The sequence below is a fragment of the Crocodylus siamensis genome, chromosome 9, assembly GCF_052110815.1.
Source record: "Crocodylus siamensis isolate JL-2025a chromosome 9, ASM5211081v1, whole genome shotgun sequence".
Taxonomy (NCBI): domain Eukaryota; kingdom Metazoa; phylum Chordata; order Crocodylia; family Crocodylidae; genus Crocodylus; species Crocodylus siamensis.
In genome coordinates, this window is record NC_143403.1 from 39,923,087 (window position 1) to 39,938,008 (window position 14,922).

General features: G+C 52.4%; 1 protein-coding gene across 1 annotated transcript; it reads left to right on the top strand.

Annotated features, from left to right (window-relative positions):
• The first annotated feature begins 6,484 nt into the window (after positions 1–6,484).
• Positions 6,485–14,122, top strand: LOC149857392 (uncharacterized). Its single transcript, XM_090063571.1, has 3 exons — positions 6,485–6,638; positions 11,112–11,329; positions 13,063–14,122. Exons 1-3 carry the CDS (start codon positions 6,621–6,623, stop codon positions 13,172–13,174), a joined length of 348 nt encoding a protein of 115 aa, XP_089919697.1. The 5' UTR covers positions 6,485–6,620; the 3' UTR covers positions 13,175–14,122.
• The last annotated feature ends 800 nt before the right edge of the window (positions 14,123–14,922 follow it).

Sequence of the window (14,922 nt, forward strand, 5' to 3'; positions counted from 1 at the left end):
TGTGTGGCTGGCCAGTGACCTGTCAGCATTCTCTGAGGTCCCTTCCAATCCCAGTGCTCTGGAGGAGGGCCAGAGAAAATGCATACAAGGGAACAGGTTTTCAGCTCCCTGCTTTCTGCCTTGGGGTCCGTTTCTGAGCTGTTGGTGTTCTCCAGCACCTCTGCATCAGACCACGACGGCCGGAAGCCCTGATCTTCAACAGATTCCCTGCTTGCAATGCTAGCAACAGGGATTTCTGAGAACTTGGTGCTTTTACTTTATAACTACTTTTCATATTAGTTTACGCTTATATTAGTTAGGGTTAGTAGTAGCCTAGGATCTATTCTATATATAGGAATTTAGTTTATATATACATTTTTTATAAATCATTCATTCTTTCCACCACACCAACACTTCTCAATATATTATCTACACACACAAACACATTTACATAACATCCAGAAATCTAATCTGCGGCGCACAGCACACTTAGAGGTTCCAGTTTACATACGAAGGAACACATTACGAAGCGGGGTGGAAAGGCAGGTGGCCACACTGACCAGCCTGCACGAAGGGGAGCAAGGGGGTTGCAAGCGGGAGAGCTGCAGTTTCTTCCCCCACCAAACTCAGACTCAGCCTCTTTCCTCCTGCTACAAGGGATGAGGCTGCTACAAGCAGTAAAGAGAGGAGAGCAGCAGTGCCACCAGAGCCACTGCCTGTGCCTGAGACTCTCTCATGTCCAGACACAGCAGCCACAACCTCTCCCACCATAACTGCAACCAGCACAGCAGTGCACTCCACCCCTGTGTCACTGCCGATGCTGAGCCTTCCCGCGCCAGAGGAAGAGCTGGCGCTGGATCTGGATCTCAGTGCCCTGGCAAGGGAAGCTCTGGGGAAGGAGGAGGAATCAGTCGAGTTTGTGCTCGATACCCTTCAGGTTTTTTCCTTTCAAGCCATGAGGTCTTTCCCAGAAGGCACTTCAAAAGGTGCCTCTGTACAGGTGAAGGCAAGCAGCTCAGCTGAGTCCACTCTTTCTCTTTCTGTGCCTCTGGCTGCTGAAGAGGGGGAGAGTTCAGCAGCACCCACAGATGCACCCGCACACCAGAGGGAAAGGCCTAGTACTAGCATGGTCTGGGATCATTATGAATTGGCAGATGATCCCGCGTTTGCTATCTGCATGCACTGCCGAGCCAAAATCAGCCGGGGCAAGGAAACAAAGCGCATGACCACCTCGGGGATGCTGAATCATCTCCGCAGGTACCACCTCTTTGCCACAGGAACGGCCCCTGCTCACTCCACAGCCCCCGTCCCCCACAGCAGAGGCAGGACACCCTGCAACATGGGGGCGCAAAAGGGACCAGTTGCAAATGCAAGCAGGGTCACCCAGACCACTGGGGAGATGCTTGCTCTGGATGGCCAGCCCTTCACCTTTGTTGAGTGGCCAGGGTTCAGGCGGCTCCTGGCACTGCTGGCTCCATCCTACCAGATGCCCACATGCACCACCTTCAGCAGAACGGTGGTGCCCTCCCTATATGAAGCATGCAGGGAGCACTTGAGGGAGGAGCTGCACAAGGCAGGTCCACAGGTGACCGTACACTTCACCTTGGACATCTGGAGCAGCTGGGGTGGAGATCATGTGTGCCTCTCCCTCACAGGGCACTGATGCGGCCAGTCAGGCTGTCGGTGGGCTCTCCTTCACGCCAAGGTGATGAATGAGTCCCACACAGCAGCAGAGATAAGGGGGACCATGAACCTCATGGTGCAGGGGTGGCTGGGCATTGGGCAGGCTGAGCTCACCCGCGGCTTCATGGTCACTGACAATGGGGCCAACATGGTCAAGGCAGTCCGTGATGCCAACTTTGCTGGTATTTGCTGTGTGGTACACAATTTACATCTGATTGTGAGAGATGCCTTGGAGGGGGACAGGGCTGCCGGTGATGGCGCCAGCAACACCAGCAGGCTCGTTTCCAGATGCAGGAAGGTGGCAGGCTACTTCCACCGGAGCATCAAGGGGGGCAAGATGTTGCGGGACAAACAAGCAGAGCTAAATGTCCCGCAGCGCAGAATCATGCAGGATGTGGAGACTCAGTGGGACTCCACATACCTGATGCTTGAGAGCCGGTGGAGCAACAGAAGGCCATCCATGAGCTGGCCTTGCCTGGGGAGATTGGGATCAGCAGTCCCCTGACCAAAGCTGAGTAGGATGCCATCTCCCAGTTCTTGCTGGTCCTCAAGCCCTTCCTCGAGGCCACTGAGACCCTCAGTGCTGCTGATGCCTTCCTCAGCCAGGTGGTCCCCATAGCGAAGGAGCTCCGCAGCCAAATGGAGAGCTTCCTGGGGGGTGATGTTCCTGGCTGGGGCAGGCCGCTTTCACGAGATGTGCAGGCACTGGTGAGGCAGCTGAAGGAGGGCCTTAGGAAAAGGCTTGAACCCTTGGGGTCCAACACAGTGCATATGCTGGTGGCCATCTGTAACCCAAGGGTAAAGGACACCATATGTGGCAGTGAGACACTGAGTCACTGGAGGGAGGTACTTATGAAGAAAGTGACGGAGGCGGAGCGGCAGAGGTGGGGGGAAGTGGGACAGGGGGATCCACTGCCTGAACCCAGCCTGCCATCCACTAGCCAGTCTTCCCCTCCACCACAGGCACTGCCAATATGGGCTACAGCCATGGCAAACATGAGAGGGTCCAGACCCACCTGACCACAGGATCAGGCAGACAGCCCTCACACCGCGGTGTCTGCCTATCTTGCTGAGCCTGTGGAGCCCCTGGACTGTGACCTGGCCTATTGGGCAACCCGCAGCCCGATGTGGCTGGATCTGGCCACAGTTGCCCGGGAATACCTGTCCTGTCCACCGATCAGTGTGCAAGCGAGAAGGTGTTCAGCATGGCTGCGGATGTAGTGATACGCCACCGCACCTGCCTGGATCCTGCTTAGGGGGAGCAGCTGGTGTTCCTGAAGGTGAACCTCTGCTGCCGGGGTCCCCAAGCGCCAGGTGCAGACAGAGCAAATGCCGCCCTCCTCGCTCCATCTGGAGCACGAGTTTTGCCCGTCAGCAGCCTAAGGTGCAGTTTCCCCCAAACCCCTGCACCTATCACCGTGAAAACTGGCAGGCTTTGTAGGCTCCTCATGGGCAAGCAAGCCTGCAGCTTTGAGCTCCCTATGGCTTTCCACACAGAAGTCACAGGAGGTTTTGTCTCCAGAATTTGGGGGGCTGTTTCTCCGAACTCCCTGAACCTATCTTGTTGAAAGTTGGCAGACTTCATGGGCTCCTCAGGAGCTGCCATTCCTGCATGTTTGAGTTCCCTGTGGCTTTGCACATAGAAGTTACAGGTGGTTTGCTCTCTTGAATTTGGGGTGCAGTTTCTCTGCACCCCCTGAACCTATCTTGTTGAAACCTGGCACGCTTTGATGGATCCTCAGGAGCTACCATTACTGCAAGTTTCATCAAGATCAGACAAGAAATGCCAAAGTTATAGCTTGCTTTGACCTTCCCCATTATAGCCTATGGGGAAGTCGAAGCAGCTCAAATATTCAACTGAGCTTCGACGTCAAAGTGGACCTGCTTCAACTCGAAGTGAACGGTGTAAGAAAAACAACCATAAATAAACAAGGGAAGCAGATGACCTTTTAAAAGCAGAAGCTTGAAACCCGCCCCCCCTTGATTGACAGTAAGTTTGGAGACCACCAAACCAACTTCAGCCGGCTTAAGTTTGCTCTGTTCCGCAGTCTGTAACCCAGCAACAGCACGTCGAAGGACCCCAGACTTGTGGAAATTCCCCAAAGATGCGCGCGCATATGTGCCTTATGCCTATGTATACTTATATTTGCAAATGTATGACTGTTAACATAAAAGAGTACTATCGAACTCAGATCAGGGGAGCTTTTTGTCTTTGGACATTGAGTACCCCTCTGCAGAGCAATAAACTCGCATACCGGACACTCCCTCCTTCTCTGCCTAATTGATCGCAGCTAGGAACGAGCCCAGAGACGGGACGTGGCCAGTGCTCATTGGTGTATGAGCACACCCTTTGGTGTATGGGTGCTACGCAGTAGCTGGCCAATTTCCCCGAGCAGCAAATCGAAGCAGGACCCGGTTTAATATTCGACATGGCTGTCGAATCGAATATTACCTGCTCTGCACAGCCCTACTGCACAGCTCGCTGACACCTTGCCCCCTGGCCACAGACAGGCAGGCTCCACCGGAAAAAAAAAAGGATTGGGCCCCTCACTGTAACAGTGATGGAAAAATAAGCCCCTAAGTTGAAATGGTGGGTTTCAGTTAAAAACCTCCCAGTTTCAATGTAGTGGACATAGGCTGGAACCCTAAGGACTACATTCCTGCCATGTACAAGCGCCTGTAGGTCCGAAACTAAACCCCTCTAAGAACATGGCATATCAAAGCAAACTGAAGGGCCCCTCCTCTTGAATCATGGCTCACTGCAGCTTTGTGCCTTCTAGTGCCTCCCTGGAGCCTTGTCCCTGAGCCGAGTGCTCTGCTCCCCTTCTTACGGTAGCACCGTTGGGATGGTTCTGTCTGGCTGGGGCGGGGCCCTCAGATACAGACATGCCCCGGCTCCGAAGAAACCGTTAGAGCTGTACTGCGGCTGATGAGAGTGAGAGTAACCGCTTGACTACCTGATCGCTGGTGACCCATTGTGCATTGTATCTGTGGACTGGGCAGCTGCCAACTCCTGTCTGGCTTGATGGCCCCAAAGACAGTGTAAGGTTCCAGCTGGACAAAGTAAGGAGATCCAGGGTTACACTGTAAGTAAACTCAACTTCAGTTACTGCAGCGTTGCCATCCAGTCCCAGTACACTACTACTCATGGCTCAGGTCATTGGTGGCAGGCCATGCAGGCGCATGTTCTGCTGCCATCAGCAGGAAGTGCGTGAGCAAGCCCTGGGCTGGGCCCAGCTGAGAGCACTGCGGTGTAACCACCAGCCATCAGACACACGTATGCTGTAGGGGTGTAGGTGGTCAGGGTAGGTCACCCACGTGGCAAGGGCAAGGTCCAGAAACAGGGTCTAGGGTTAGGACTGTGGGACGAGAGTAGGGAACACAAGTCAGGAATCAGTTAGGAGTTCAGAGCTGAAGTAAAAAACCAGGATCGGGCAAGACGTTCTAATCAGCCAAGAGCACAGCACAACGGTCCTTCCCCAGATATCTTGCTGCTATCTGCTCTGGACCTACACAAGGTTTATGAGGGAAGGGCTCTTCTCCTACAGCCCTTGGGATTGATTCAGCCTAGTCCCTGATCACTTCCAGCTGGGACCTGGGCCTGAATCCTCAGCAGCTGGGCCCAGGCTCATTATACACATATGCATGCATGTGCTCTCTTTCCAAGGCTGCCATGTGACAAGCTGGAGGAGACAGGATGACAGGGGAAGATCAACAACCCTGAGGAGGACATGGGTGTTGTGTCATAGACCCCAGCACAGAGACAATTGTATAAACCCTTCCACAGCGTGACAGAATCACTGATTAAAAAAGGCTGGAAGGACTCTCAAGAGGGCATCCTGTCCTTTACCGATATTCCCCCAAAAGAAACTTGAGGCAAAATATGAGGATTTAATTTTCTCTCTAGCCCCTGCTAGTCCTTGCTTCCTGCTTTGTGCTAGGGTTCCTCATGGTGGGGAGAGATCAGCCTTGGAAAGAGAGCACATGCATGCATATATGTACAATGAGCCTGGGCCCAGCTGCTGAGGATTCAACAACTCTGGGCTCACAGTGCACCTCAGGGCTGTAAACACCAGCATTTAATTTAATAGACTTAAAATAAAGATTTAGGTTACTGCAGTCCAAAGGGGTCCCTTTATTATTCCACAGAGCTCTGTACATGAAAGTATCCTCTCCCTCAGGGAACCATCTTGCCTTCACTCCAAAGGCAGTTTTCCTCCTCTACCTGCATCACTTGAATCTCCCCAAACACACCCTCAGCTTGTGTGGCAGGAGTGACACTGGTGTTACTCAGAGCAGAGTCCCACTTGCTATTATAGTACTTGACATGAGCATCGTTTTCATTGAATTTTGCCACTTTGTTTAAAAAGGCAGGGCTCATAAAAACAGAATTTTTTTTCAAACCTTTCTATTCTTCAATTTAAACCAAAAATGAACACTAGGAAAGAGCTGTTGAGAAGTTCACATGTTAATTATCATCGGGGATCCTGGAGCATTAGACTGTAGGCTTCTGGTGCTTGTTTTTCCAGAAGCACAGAAAAATGACTGCTTCAGTGCAACTGTTGCACTGGGATTATTTGATTCAGCTCCTACCAAACTAGTTTGTTTTAGCCTATTCTATTGAAGCTAAATACCCACCTCCCTTCAATACAATAGCCATCAATAATGGATGGCTCAGTTCTGCCCATTTTCTGCCTGTTTGTAATGTGACCTGCTGCTGGCTGCAGCAACCTTAGCTCTAAGAAACCTGAGCTGAAGTCATATGGAGAAAGGAGGGGACGGACCCCTCAGTGATCTGAGTGAAGGTTGACTTGCTGCTTTCCAGAGCAAAGTAGACAAATGCATATAAAGAGAAATCAAGGACAGCAGCTGGCATCACAGCAAGGGCAGAGCTACCCACAGGGACATCCAGAGACTGTGCCGTGTCCTTTGGGAGTACAAGCCATTGCAAGAGAAAAATGGCTACCTTTGTTCCGGTAAGAACCACACACGCGATGCGGGGAGGGTTAACCCCATCACCTGGCTCTTGGGGCAGTGCCAGCCACAGAAAGGCTGGAGTGGAGAGCTCCTGTCTTAATGTAGCTATTCTATACTTTCCTACATATCTGCTGTCTCTGAAGTGTTAATCAAAGAAGTTGCAAGGGAGAGAAGAGCTGTTTTTTTATCTTGTAACTGACATTTGGTATACCTGGAGATTGAAAGGGGAAAATTCAGAAAGAAGTGTACCCATCTGCACCCAAGAAGGAATTTCCTGTATCAGTGTAGCAGCATTTTCTATTCACATTAAAGGCAGCATGAGCAACAGGGCAATAAGGGTCTAGCCATGACAGCAGGCAACTAGGACTTGTGGCTGGGTCTTACCCCTCTTTGCCACTGACTCCTGCTGTGTTCTGTAGCAAATCTCTTCCTTCTTCTCTGCCTCAATCCTATCTGTAAAATAGAATATAGCCCTATGCTGGCATTGCCACAGGAAAGGAGGCATAGCAATGCACTGAAATCCATTCAAGTTTGGACAGTTTCCTCTCCACAGGGCCCTTTTGAAACCCCAGCTGTCTGTCACAAAGGACCGTAAAGCCCTAGGATCAGAGGTATTTGAGGAAGGTGCAAGGTTTTTGCAACTCAGCCAAAAATGGTGTGTGCTTGGGCTGCCTGGATGGAGCCGGAGCCAGAGCACAGCATGTCCAAGACCAAGTGACTGGTATTTCAAGGAAGAGAGTGCAGGAGTCCAGTTTCTATTACTTGGAAGCAGGTGCCCAGCCTCCTCAGGGGCAGTAGTGTCACAATGGATGGATGAGCAGGACCTGAGCCACAGGTGCTTACTTACGGGGATGGGTCACCAGAATGGAGCTAGAGGGTCATCTCACCCTCTTGTCTTCTGACCTCCATCCTCCCCTCCAGAGCAGCTGGAGTGTTGCAGGAGGAGCAACTGGAGGTTCACTGTGGGTGGGAGAGATGTCTTTGCATTTCTGGTGTTCAAATCTAGAATTTAAATGGGCTCTCCACCTGTACGTCTGCAGCAAAAAAAAAAAAAAAAAAGAGGAGGTGACACCTCCTCCAACAGCAGTGAAGCACTGGCTGCTGTTCTTCCATTGTATTTGTACCCTGTTACTGTCCAGGGTATAGAACTGGCTGGTTGTGTTTCTGTTCAGTGGTCAGACAGTCCCAGTTTTTATTCCTCCACTTCCTTGGGATGGCATGGCGGCCATCCCTTTGGGAAGAGCTGATTCATCTAAAACAATTGGCGTGATGGTGGGGAGGGAGACAATGCCATTTACTCCCTCCTTCACTTCACAGCATGTAGACAAATGTGACCAATGTACAAAATCCATGGTCCTGGCCTCACTGTGCCAGCTGTGGCTGTCTAGAGGTCAGAAGGAAATGCTTTGTAGTGCAAGGGCTTGCCCTTTGGCTGTGCAGAGGACATGCGCTTTGTGGAAAGGTTGTACAGCTGCTAAAATGTGCTGTTTTGAAGCAGACTCCAGGCTGCAGAGGGCACCTTTATCAGCCTAATATGTACCTTTCCATTCATGTGCCCAAAGCCAGTCCGTTTTAAAATAATGTTAAGCAAGGACTGGGTAGAAACAAGAGGAGGTATGGCAACAGAAGGGCAGGAAGTGCCTCTCAGACAGCTCTGAGAGCAGCTTCCTGCTTTGTTGCTTGGTTTTGAAGCAGTGATCACTGTGCTGGAGACCCCTCAGACCTTTGGAAGCAGGGAACCAAACCTTGGCCCTTGATCTCCAACAACATGATTACTTTTTACCTAAGACAGCCAGGCTCATTAATCACTACATGATCTAACCACTGTGAGGAGGATTATGAGAGCCCCGATTGTGCCTTATTGCAGTCAGCCTGTAAGTCAGGATTGTGCTGAGCAGCAGTGACTGGGCCCAGTTCCTAGCATGGGGCCAAGCGCAGGGTGCCCTGTGCACACTGAATGCAGCATCATATGCCAGTGCCCTCTGTTCTGCATCACAGTCCTCCTGCACAGTAACCTTGATGAGAGGTAGGGCTGAGGGTATGGTGCTGAGGCCTGTCTCCATGCTGGGACTGCCTATCTGTTATGGTTCACCCTGTGGCCTGCAGGAAAGATAAGTTTTTGGTAACCAACAGAGCCACTTAGAATTGGCTAGAAAGCTTGTCTTCCTACCCTGACATCCTGCTGCAAAGACAAAACCTAGTATGTAGCTGAACCGGGATGCAGTGGATCCCTGACTATGCCCAGGATGCACCAGGGTAGCACTAACGGTGTAGGCTGCAGTGCCAAGAGCCCCAGCCTCAGAGGCCAATAAGAGCCAGCTTCCTCAACCAGGAAAAACCGGGAAGAAGTGAGTTGCAGAACAATGACCTCTCATTCCCACTTACTTGTCAGACTTGCACTTGCCCATGGGTCTCTGTAGCACAGTGGTGGGCAATGTTTTGTGCCCAAGGGAGGCACAACAGGGAGTTTTGCTGAGTTGTTGTGGGTCAGGTCAGCACACCACCCCCCTCCACACCCTGCAACAGCTCACCAAAACTCCCTATGTGGGATGGGGCCCCAGGCAGCCAGGGAGTAGTGTTTGGGAGCAGTATGGGCAGGTGAGGCCAGGATCATAGGGTGGGTTAGAAGGGCAGCAATAATATGGGGCCAGACCCCAGGCAGAGCCAGGATCCACTGCTTGCACACCCCTGCAACAGGTGCAGGTTCCTCAGACAGGGGCATGCAGGGAACAGATCACAGAATCATAGAAAATTAGGGTTGGAAGGGACCTCAGGAGGTCATCCAGTCTCACCCCTGCTTGTAGCAGGACCATCACCAATAAGAACATCCCAGCCAAAGCTTTGTCTAGCTGGGTCTCCAAAGATTTTCTGGCTCCACGCTGTCACCACCCCAAGATCCTGGACCCGGCCCTGAATGCAGGTCCCCAGCTGCCTGCAGCTCCACCCCATCCACCTGGCCCTGTGCCCTGCCTGTGCAGCTTTTGGACAGTCTTCATAAAGACCTCAGGCTCACAGGGTGATGACAGAATGGGGCCAGAGCAGAGTCATGATCCCGCACACCCCTGCTCACAGAACCAGGACTTGGCCCCAGCCCAGGCCAGGCCCCATGCTGTCACCACCCCACAAACCTGGAATCTCCATTGAGACCAGCTGGGAGCCATGCAGGCAGGGCAAGTGGCTGGGCAGATGGGGAAGCTGTGTCTGGGGCCAGGTCTGGGATCTTAGGGCAGCGACAGTGCAGGGCCAGGGTCTGGGGCGAAGCTGCAACTGGCTCTCAGCGCACCCCTGCCCACAGATCCCGTGCCCATCACAGGGGCATGCGGGCAGTGGATTGTGGCTTCCCCAGCCCTGGCCCCATTCTGTCACCATCCAAAGGTCTCAGGATCTCCCTGGCCCCACCTGCCCATTCCATTCCTGGACACTGCTCTCTGCTAGCCTGTGGTCCCATCCCAGCCTGTGTGGGTACCATCCCCAGCAGTGGGTGCAGGGCAGATGGGCTGAGATGTTTGGGGAATGGGGGCAAGTCTGGTGGCTGCAGCTGTGTCAGCTGGATGGAGCCACTGCTGCTAGGGCTGCCAGGAAATGGAGTTCAGCTGCCTCACTGCTTCAACCCTGCTGCATGTCCAGTGGTGGCAGGACCAGGCTCCACATGCCATGGACTGGACTGTCCCCCACACCTGGGCCAGGTGGGACCAAAGGACCCACCCCTTGCCAGACAAAATCCCTTGGGGGGCTGGATCCAGCCCACAGGCCATATTTTGCCCACCCCTGCTATGGCAGAACTGGGACCCTATCAGCCACACCCAGTCCTCAGGTCTAAAACTAGAACAAAAAAGTTGCTTTAAACTCAAAATCTCCCCCTCTGGGTCATCATAGTACTGCCAAGCCACCTCCACACTCTCTGGCCCTCTCTGCCCTGCAAGAACCTGGCATGCCTGCAGTTCCAGCTCCTCACCAGCCTGAGCTGGCTAGAGCTCCTTCCCCTGCCAAATTCAGGGCTGCACTGCCCAGTGCTTCAGGGGCCCAGGCTTATATCCCTTGGCTCCTTTTCTTTCAATCAGGCACGTCCCTGTCCGGCTGCAGGTGTGCCCCCTCAGCTTCCAGGGCAGCTTACTACCAGCATGCTTGCTGCCTTACCAGGGCTCTGCCCTATTCCCTACTGCTACGGTATGTAGCCTATGGTTCTCTGGATGCCTCCTCCCCTGCAGCTAGCCCAAAAATGGGTGGTCTTTCCATACCTGGGCACACCCGAGCTGCAGTTTCTCCTTTAAAGTAACAGGAGCCTCTTGTCCCCTCTTACAGTCCTGATGCTCAGACCATCCCAGTAGAGGAACTGCAATTACCTAACCCCAATCACAGTACATGATCACACAGAGCTGCTGCTCCCTCAGCACTGGCAGAAGCTGCCCAATTCATACTGAACATGATCAAGTGCCAGACACTAACCCTGGGTCTCCTCCTCTTGCCCTCAGTATGCCTCTTGCTATGGCAACAAGCGAGCTGTGCAGCTGCTGGGCAGAAACAGCTACTTCTCCCTCTTTGCCAACCCACCATGCTTGATTGGTCAGCGCCAGCAATTGGCCTGCCCAGCCCCGGAGATGACCATTCGCCAGATCAGCCAAGTGATCCGCATCTTGCGACAGCTGAGACTACGGGACAGCAAAGAGGCCCAGATGCCCAGTGCTTCAAGGTGAGGAGGGGATGGAGTGCAAATGATGAGCAAGTTCACTGTTTGTATTCTGTGGCAGGGCGCTGTGTGGGCCTGCCACTTTAAGGCCCTGGAGCTGGTAGCCTCCAGGTGCCTAATGAGGGCAGCCATTTTAGGCTCAGGGCTGCCTATATAAACAAAGCAGTTTCTCTGCTGGAGAGACAGAGACATTGCTTGGGCTGAGGGTTGTTGAGTTTCATCTGGAGGTAAGGGAGGAGCTGTAGGGGATGGTAGGAGGCTCCTGGTCCTGGGTACAACTGGAAACTACACCCTGCTGTGGGTGGGTGGCCTGGTGGGGCTCCCAGTGGCACAGGAGCCCCTAGGAAATGCCAGGCCAGTTACCACCCTAGTGAAAGGTGGGTTGGAGCACCTTAACCCCTAGCTCCCACCACTGCATGGGTAATCCCTTTATGCAGAGGGCCCAGAGGGTAGACTCTGAGAGAGAGTAAGCAGTGTGAGAAGCCCCAGTGAGGGGGCTGTAATGAGGAGCCCTGGTGAGGGGGCAGGGGGAGAATCCCCAGTGAGGGGGTGCTGAGAAGGGGTCTTGATAGATTGATTCTGGAGCCCAGTGGGACAGGTGCTGATGTGAACAACTGGATGCCATCTGTGAGGCTTGGGCTGCAGTGTAGAGGAGGAACAGAGCTGCAGGTAGTGCCCCCTGGCATTGGGGCAGTAAATGGGCAGCCTCCTGCTTAATTTACATCTTTATTAATCAACTAAGATCAAGGCATGGCAGACAAGGTGGGTGGTTTGCCCAAGAACAGGTGGGCAGGCCACACTGAGATCAGCCCCTGTTACATATTCAATAGGGCGACAGCCCTTTCTCTGTACTCGGTCCTGCCTTTGCAGCCCTGGGTGATTCTTTGTGAATACATGTGGCAGTCACCATTAGAGGCACCACAGACTGTAGTTCTTCCTATGGATTAACCACATTCCTGCATTCTCCTGCCAATACCACACTGCTTCCAGCTCACCTGTCTGGAGATCATCACCGTCTCCTGCGGAGACCTTGCAAACTGGAAGAAAATTGTCCTTCTGGCAACCTACCTTTGCCTACTGAGAACCTGGGAGGAGTGTATCCCCAGCTCTTTGTGCATTTGGGTTCTCCAGCTCATGTCACAGGGCCAGATCCTACTTTCAGTTGAAGTGGCATGGACTTTAGTGCAGAGACCAGGGAACTGTGAGCAGGCCATAGTCTGTAGCATTTTTATTGCTGACACCAAATTGGGAAGGAGTCTCAAAATGAGTGAGATAGGATCAGTGGTGTTCCAGCAGCTCTTGCCTATGCTTTGAATCCAGCTGCATTAGGACGCTCAAGACCTGAAAGGCGCAGGGCATATGTATCTGCATCCATCTCCTGGCCCAGGGAAGAGTAGCACAGGGACATGCCTGACAGCCTGAAGAACTGTGCTAAACTCGGGTGTGGGGTATCCTGGAACACTGGCAGTGAATGGATGAAGGGGACTGCGAGATGATGGGGGGGTGATGCAGCGGTGATAGCAGGGTGTGAGTGAGGAAAGGGCTAGTGTCAGGGGTAGGTCAAACAGAAGCAATGTCATGCTCCTTACATCAGCTGGGCAGCAGTCTGGATACACGGAGCTAACTGAAAGGGCCAGGTGGCTTTAGGTGGATGGAGCTGGTACCATGGAGTGGGCAGGGGCCTTCCCACTGGCAGGAGATGTCTGACTCTGGTACCCTCTCTTCCTCCCCAGCAGGACCCGCTCTTCCAGCATCTCCACAGCATCTCAGCAGTCACGTGGCTCAGACCGACATTGCTTGCCTTGCTTCCAGAAATGGCTCAGCTCTAGCCTGACGTGTATGGGATAAGGAGAACTGGGGACACAAAGAACAACATTGTAGTAGAGAAAAAGCTCCCCAGAAATCTCCTTTACCCTCCCTCCCCACCCCCGTTCTCTGAAACCCAGCTCACAGGCCACACGGGCTATGCAGAGGCCAGTATTGTCATTTTGGGGACTAGAAGTGACCTCAGGTGAGGGTTACCTACCCTACTCTGTTCTTCCCATATAAGGGGTTCTTCCTAGCCCCGTTCCAATGTGGGAAACATCATAGGTAGAGTAAATGTATCTCCCCACCCCAGCCATGTTGTTCTTGTTTGCATGTGCCTTGTTTGAGTCACTGCCCATGCTTTGCTGGGGCAGGCAGATACTGACTTGGCAGCCTTGATGTGAGCACTGGCTATAAGAGAGGAGGAAGGGGAGGGAGTTGAGGGTTGCAAGACATTCCTGTACCTTTCAAAGGAGAACTTCCATTCCAGTTCCCCAGTGTGGTACCTCCTTCACCCATAGAGCATGTTCTTGATCTGACAACACTGACTGGCACTAGTTAGGCACCCCAGCCCCTGAGGCAGACAATAGCTTTGTTTCCAGAGCACAACTCTGCCCCCTCTCCCTCATTCCCTGCTTGCCTGTATTCTTGCCTTGCAGGGTGGCTTTAGCTGGAAAAGGCATCTGGGTTGCATCAAAGTGTGGCAACAGCCATGGGTATTCCCCTTCTCACCTGGTCCAAGAAGCTCCCTGCCCTCCCTCAGAGCACTTTTGTGCTTCTATGTTCCAGGCTTGGGGCTGTCTTTCTCCTTAAAACAAGAACAGAAAAGTCAGATGACTAATTTAAAAAGGCCTTTGTTGCAATGCTGGAGCCTTGAATTCTTGCAGCAAGGTGGGGCCCTTTCTCTACAAGTCCAATGGCATTCCCCTTGGAGCATAACAGTACAAATAAAAACAACAATCTGATAGAATAATAACGCTTTCCCTACTCTGAGACATACCCCAGGGAAAAAAAAATAAAGGGCACAGAAATGCTTCAAACCCTGGAATGTACTTACTAGTGCTTATATGAGAGGATGTTCTGTGCTACTGTTGAGTTGTGGTGGTTTTAAAACTAAACCTGACAGGACAGCACCAGGTGTGACACGAAGAAGCTGAGGAACTCCAGAAAACTCCCTGTAATGAGACTGGGGTTGTCATCTATTCACAGCTGGTAGAGGCCTAAATGCAGTGGGCAGGGTTAACTTCTCCCATACAGGTCCAACAGTGCTCCATTCCAGTGCCTGCAGTCTCGTTGATTATTTAATTTCTGGTCTCCTTTCTTCTATGGAAGCCCCTCAGTTCAGCTGAGTAATGCTGCTCCTCTGTCAGGCCTGACTGTTTTGTGCAGTAAAAGGGTTCCCTCAAGCTGTGCAGCAACTCTGAGAGGGATACAAATGTGGGTTTGAGACTAGTCATGCTCAGTCCTTACAGATCTCCAGAGGGTATCACAGTTCTTCACTGCTCTCCAGCTACTGACCTGGCCATTGCAGTGACTGAAACAGCTTCACTGCAGCAGGTGAGGATTAGGGCAGTGTGAAATGGCACTGTTCCATTTTGATGGAACAGCATTTTGCTTCAAAGTTCATTTGGAGTCAAAAAAGCTGTTTCATTTCACTTCATTGAAACAGTGTGGCTGTTTCAACATTTTGCCCATTTGCTATAATAGGGAAGCTTGAAACAGCCTCTCTCATCCAGCAGGCAGATTGGGGCCCAACCCTGGGAGGGCTGCTGGGACTATGCCAGTCCTCC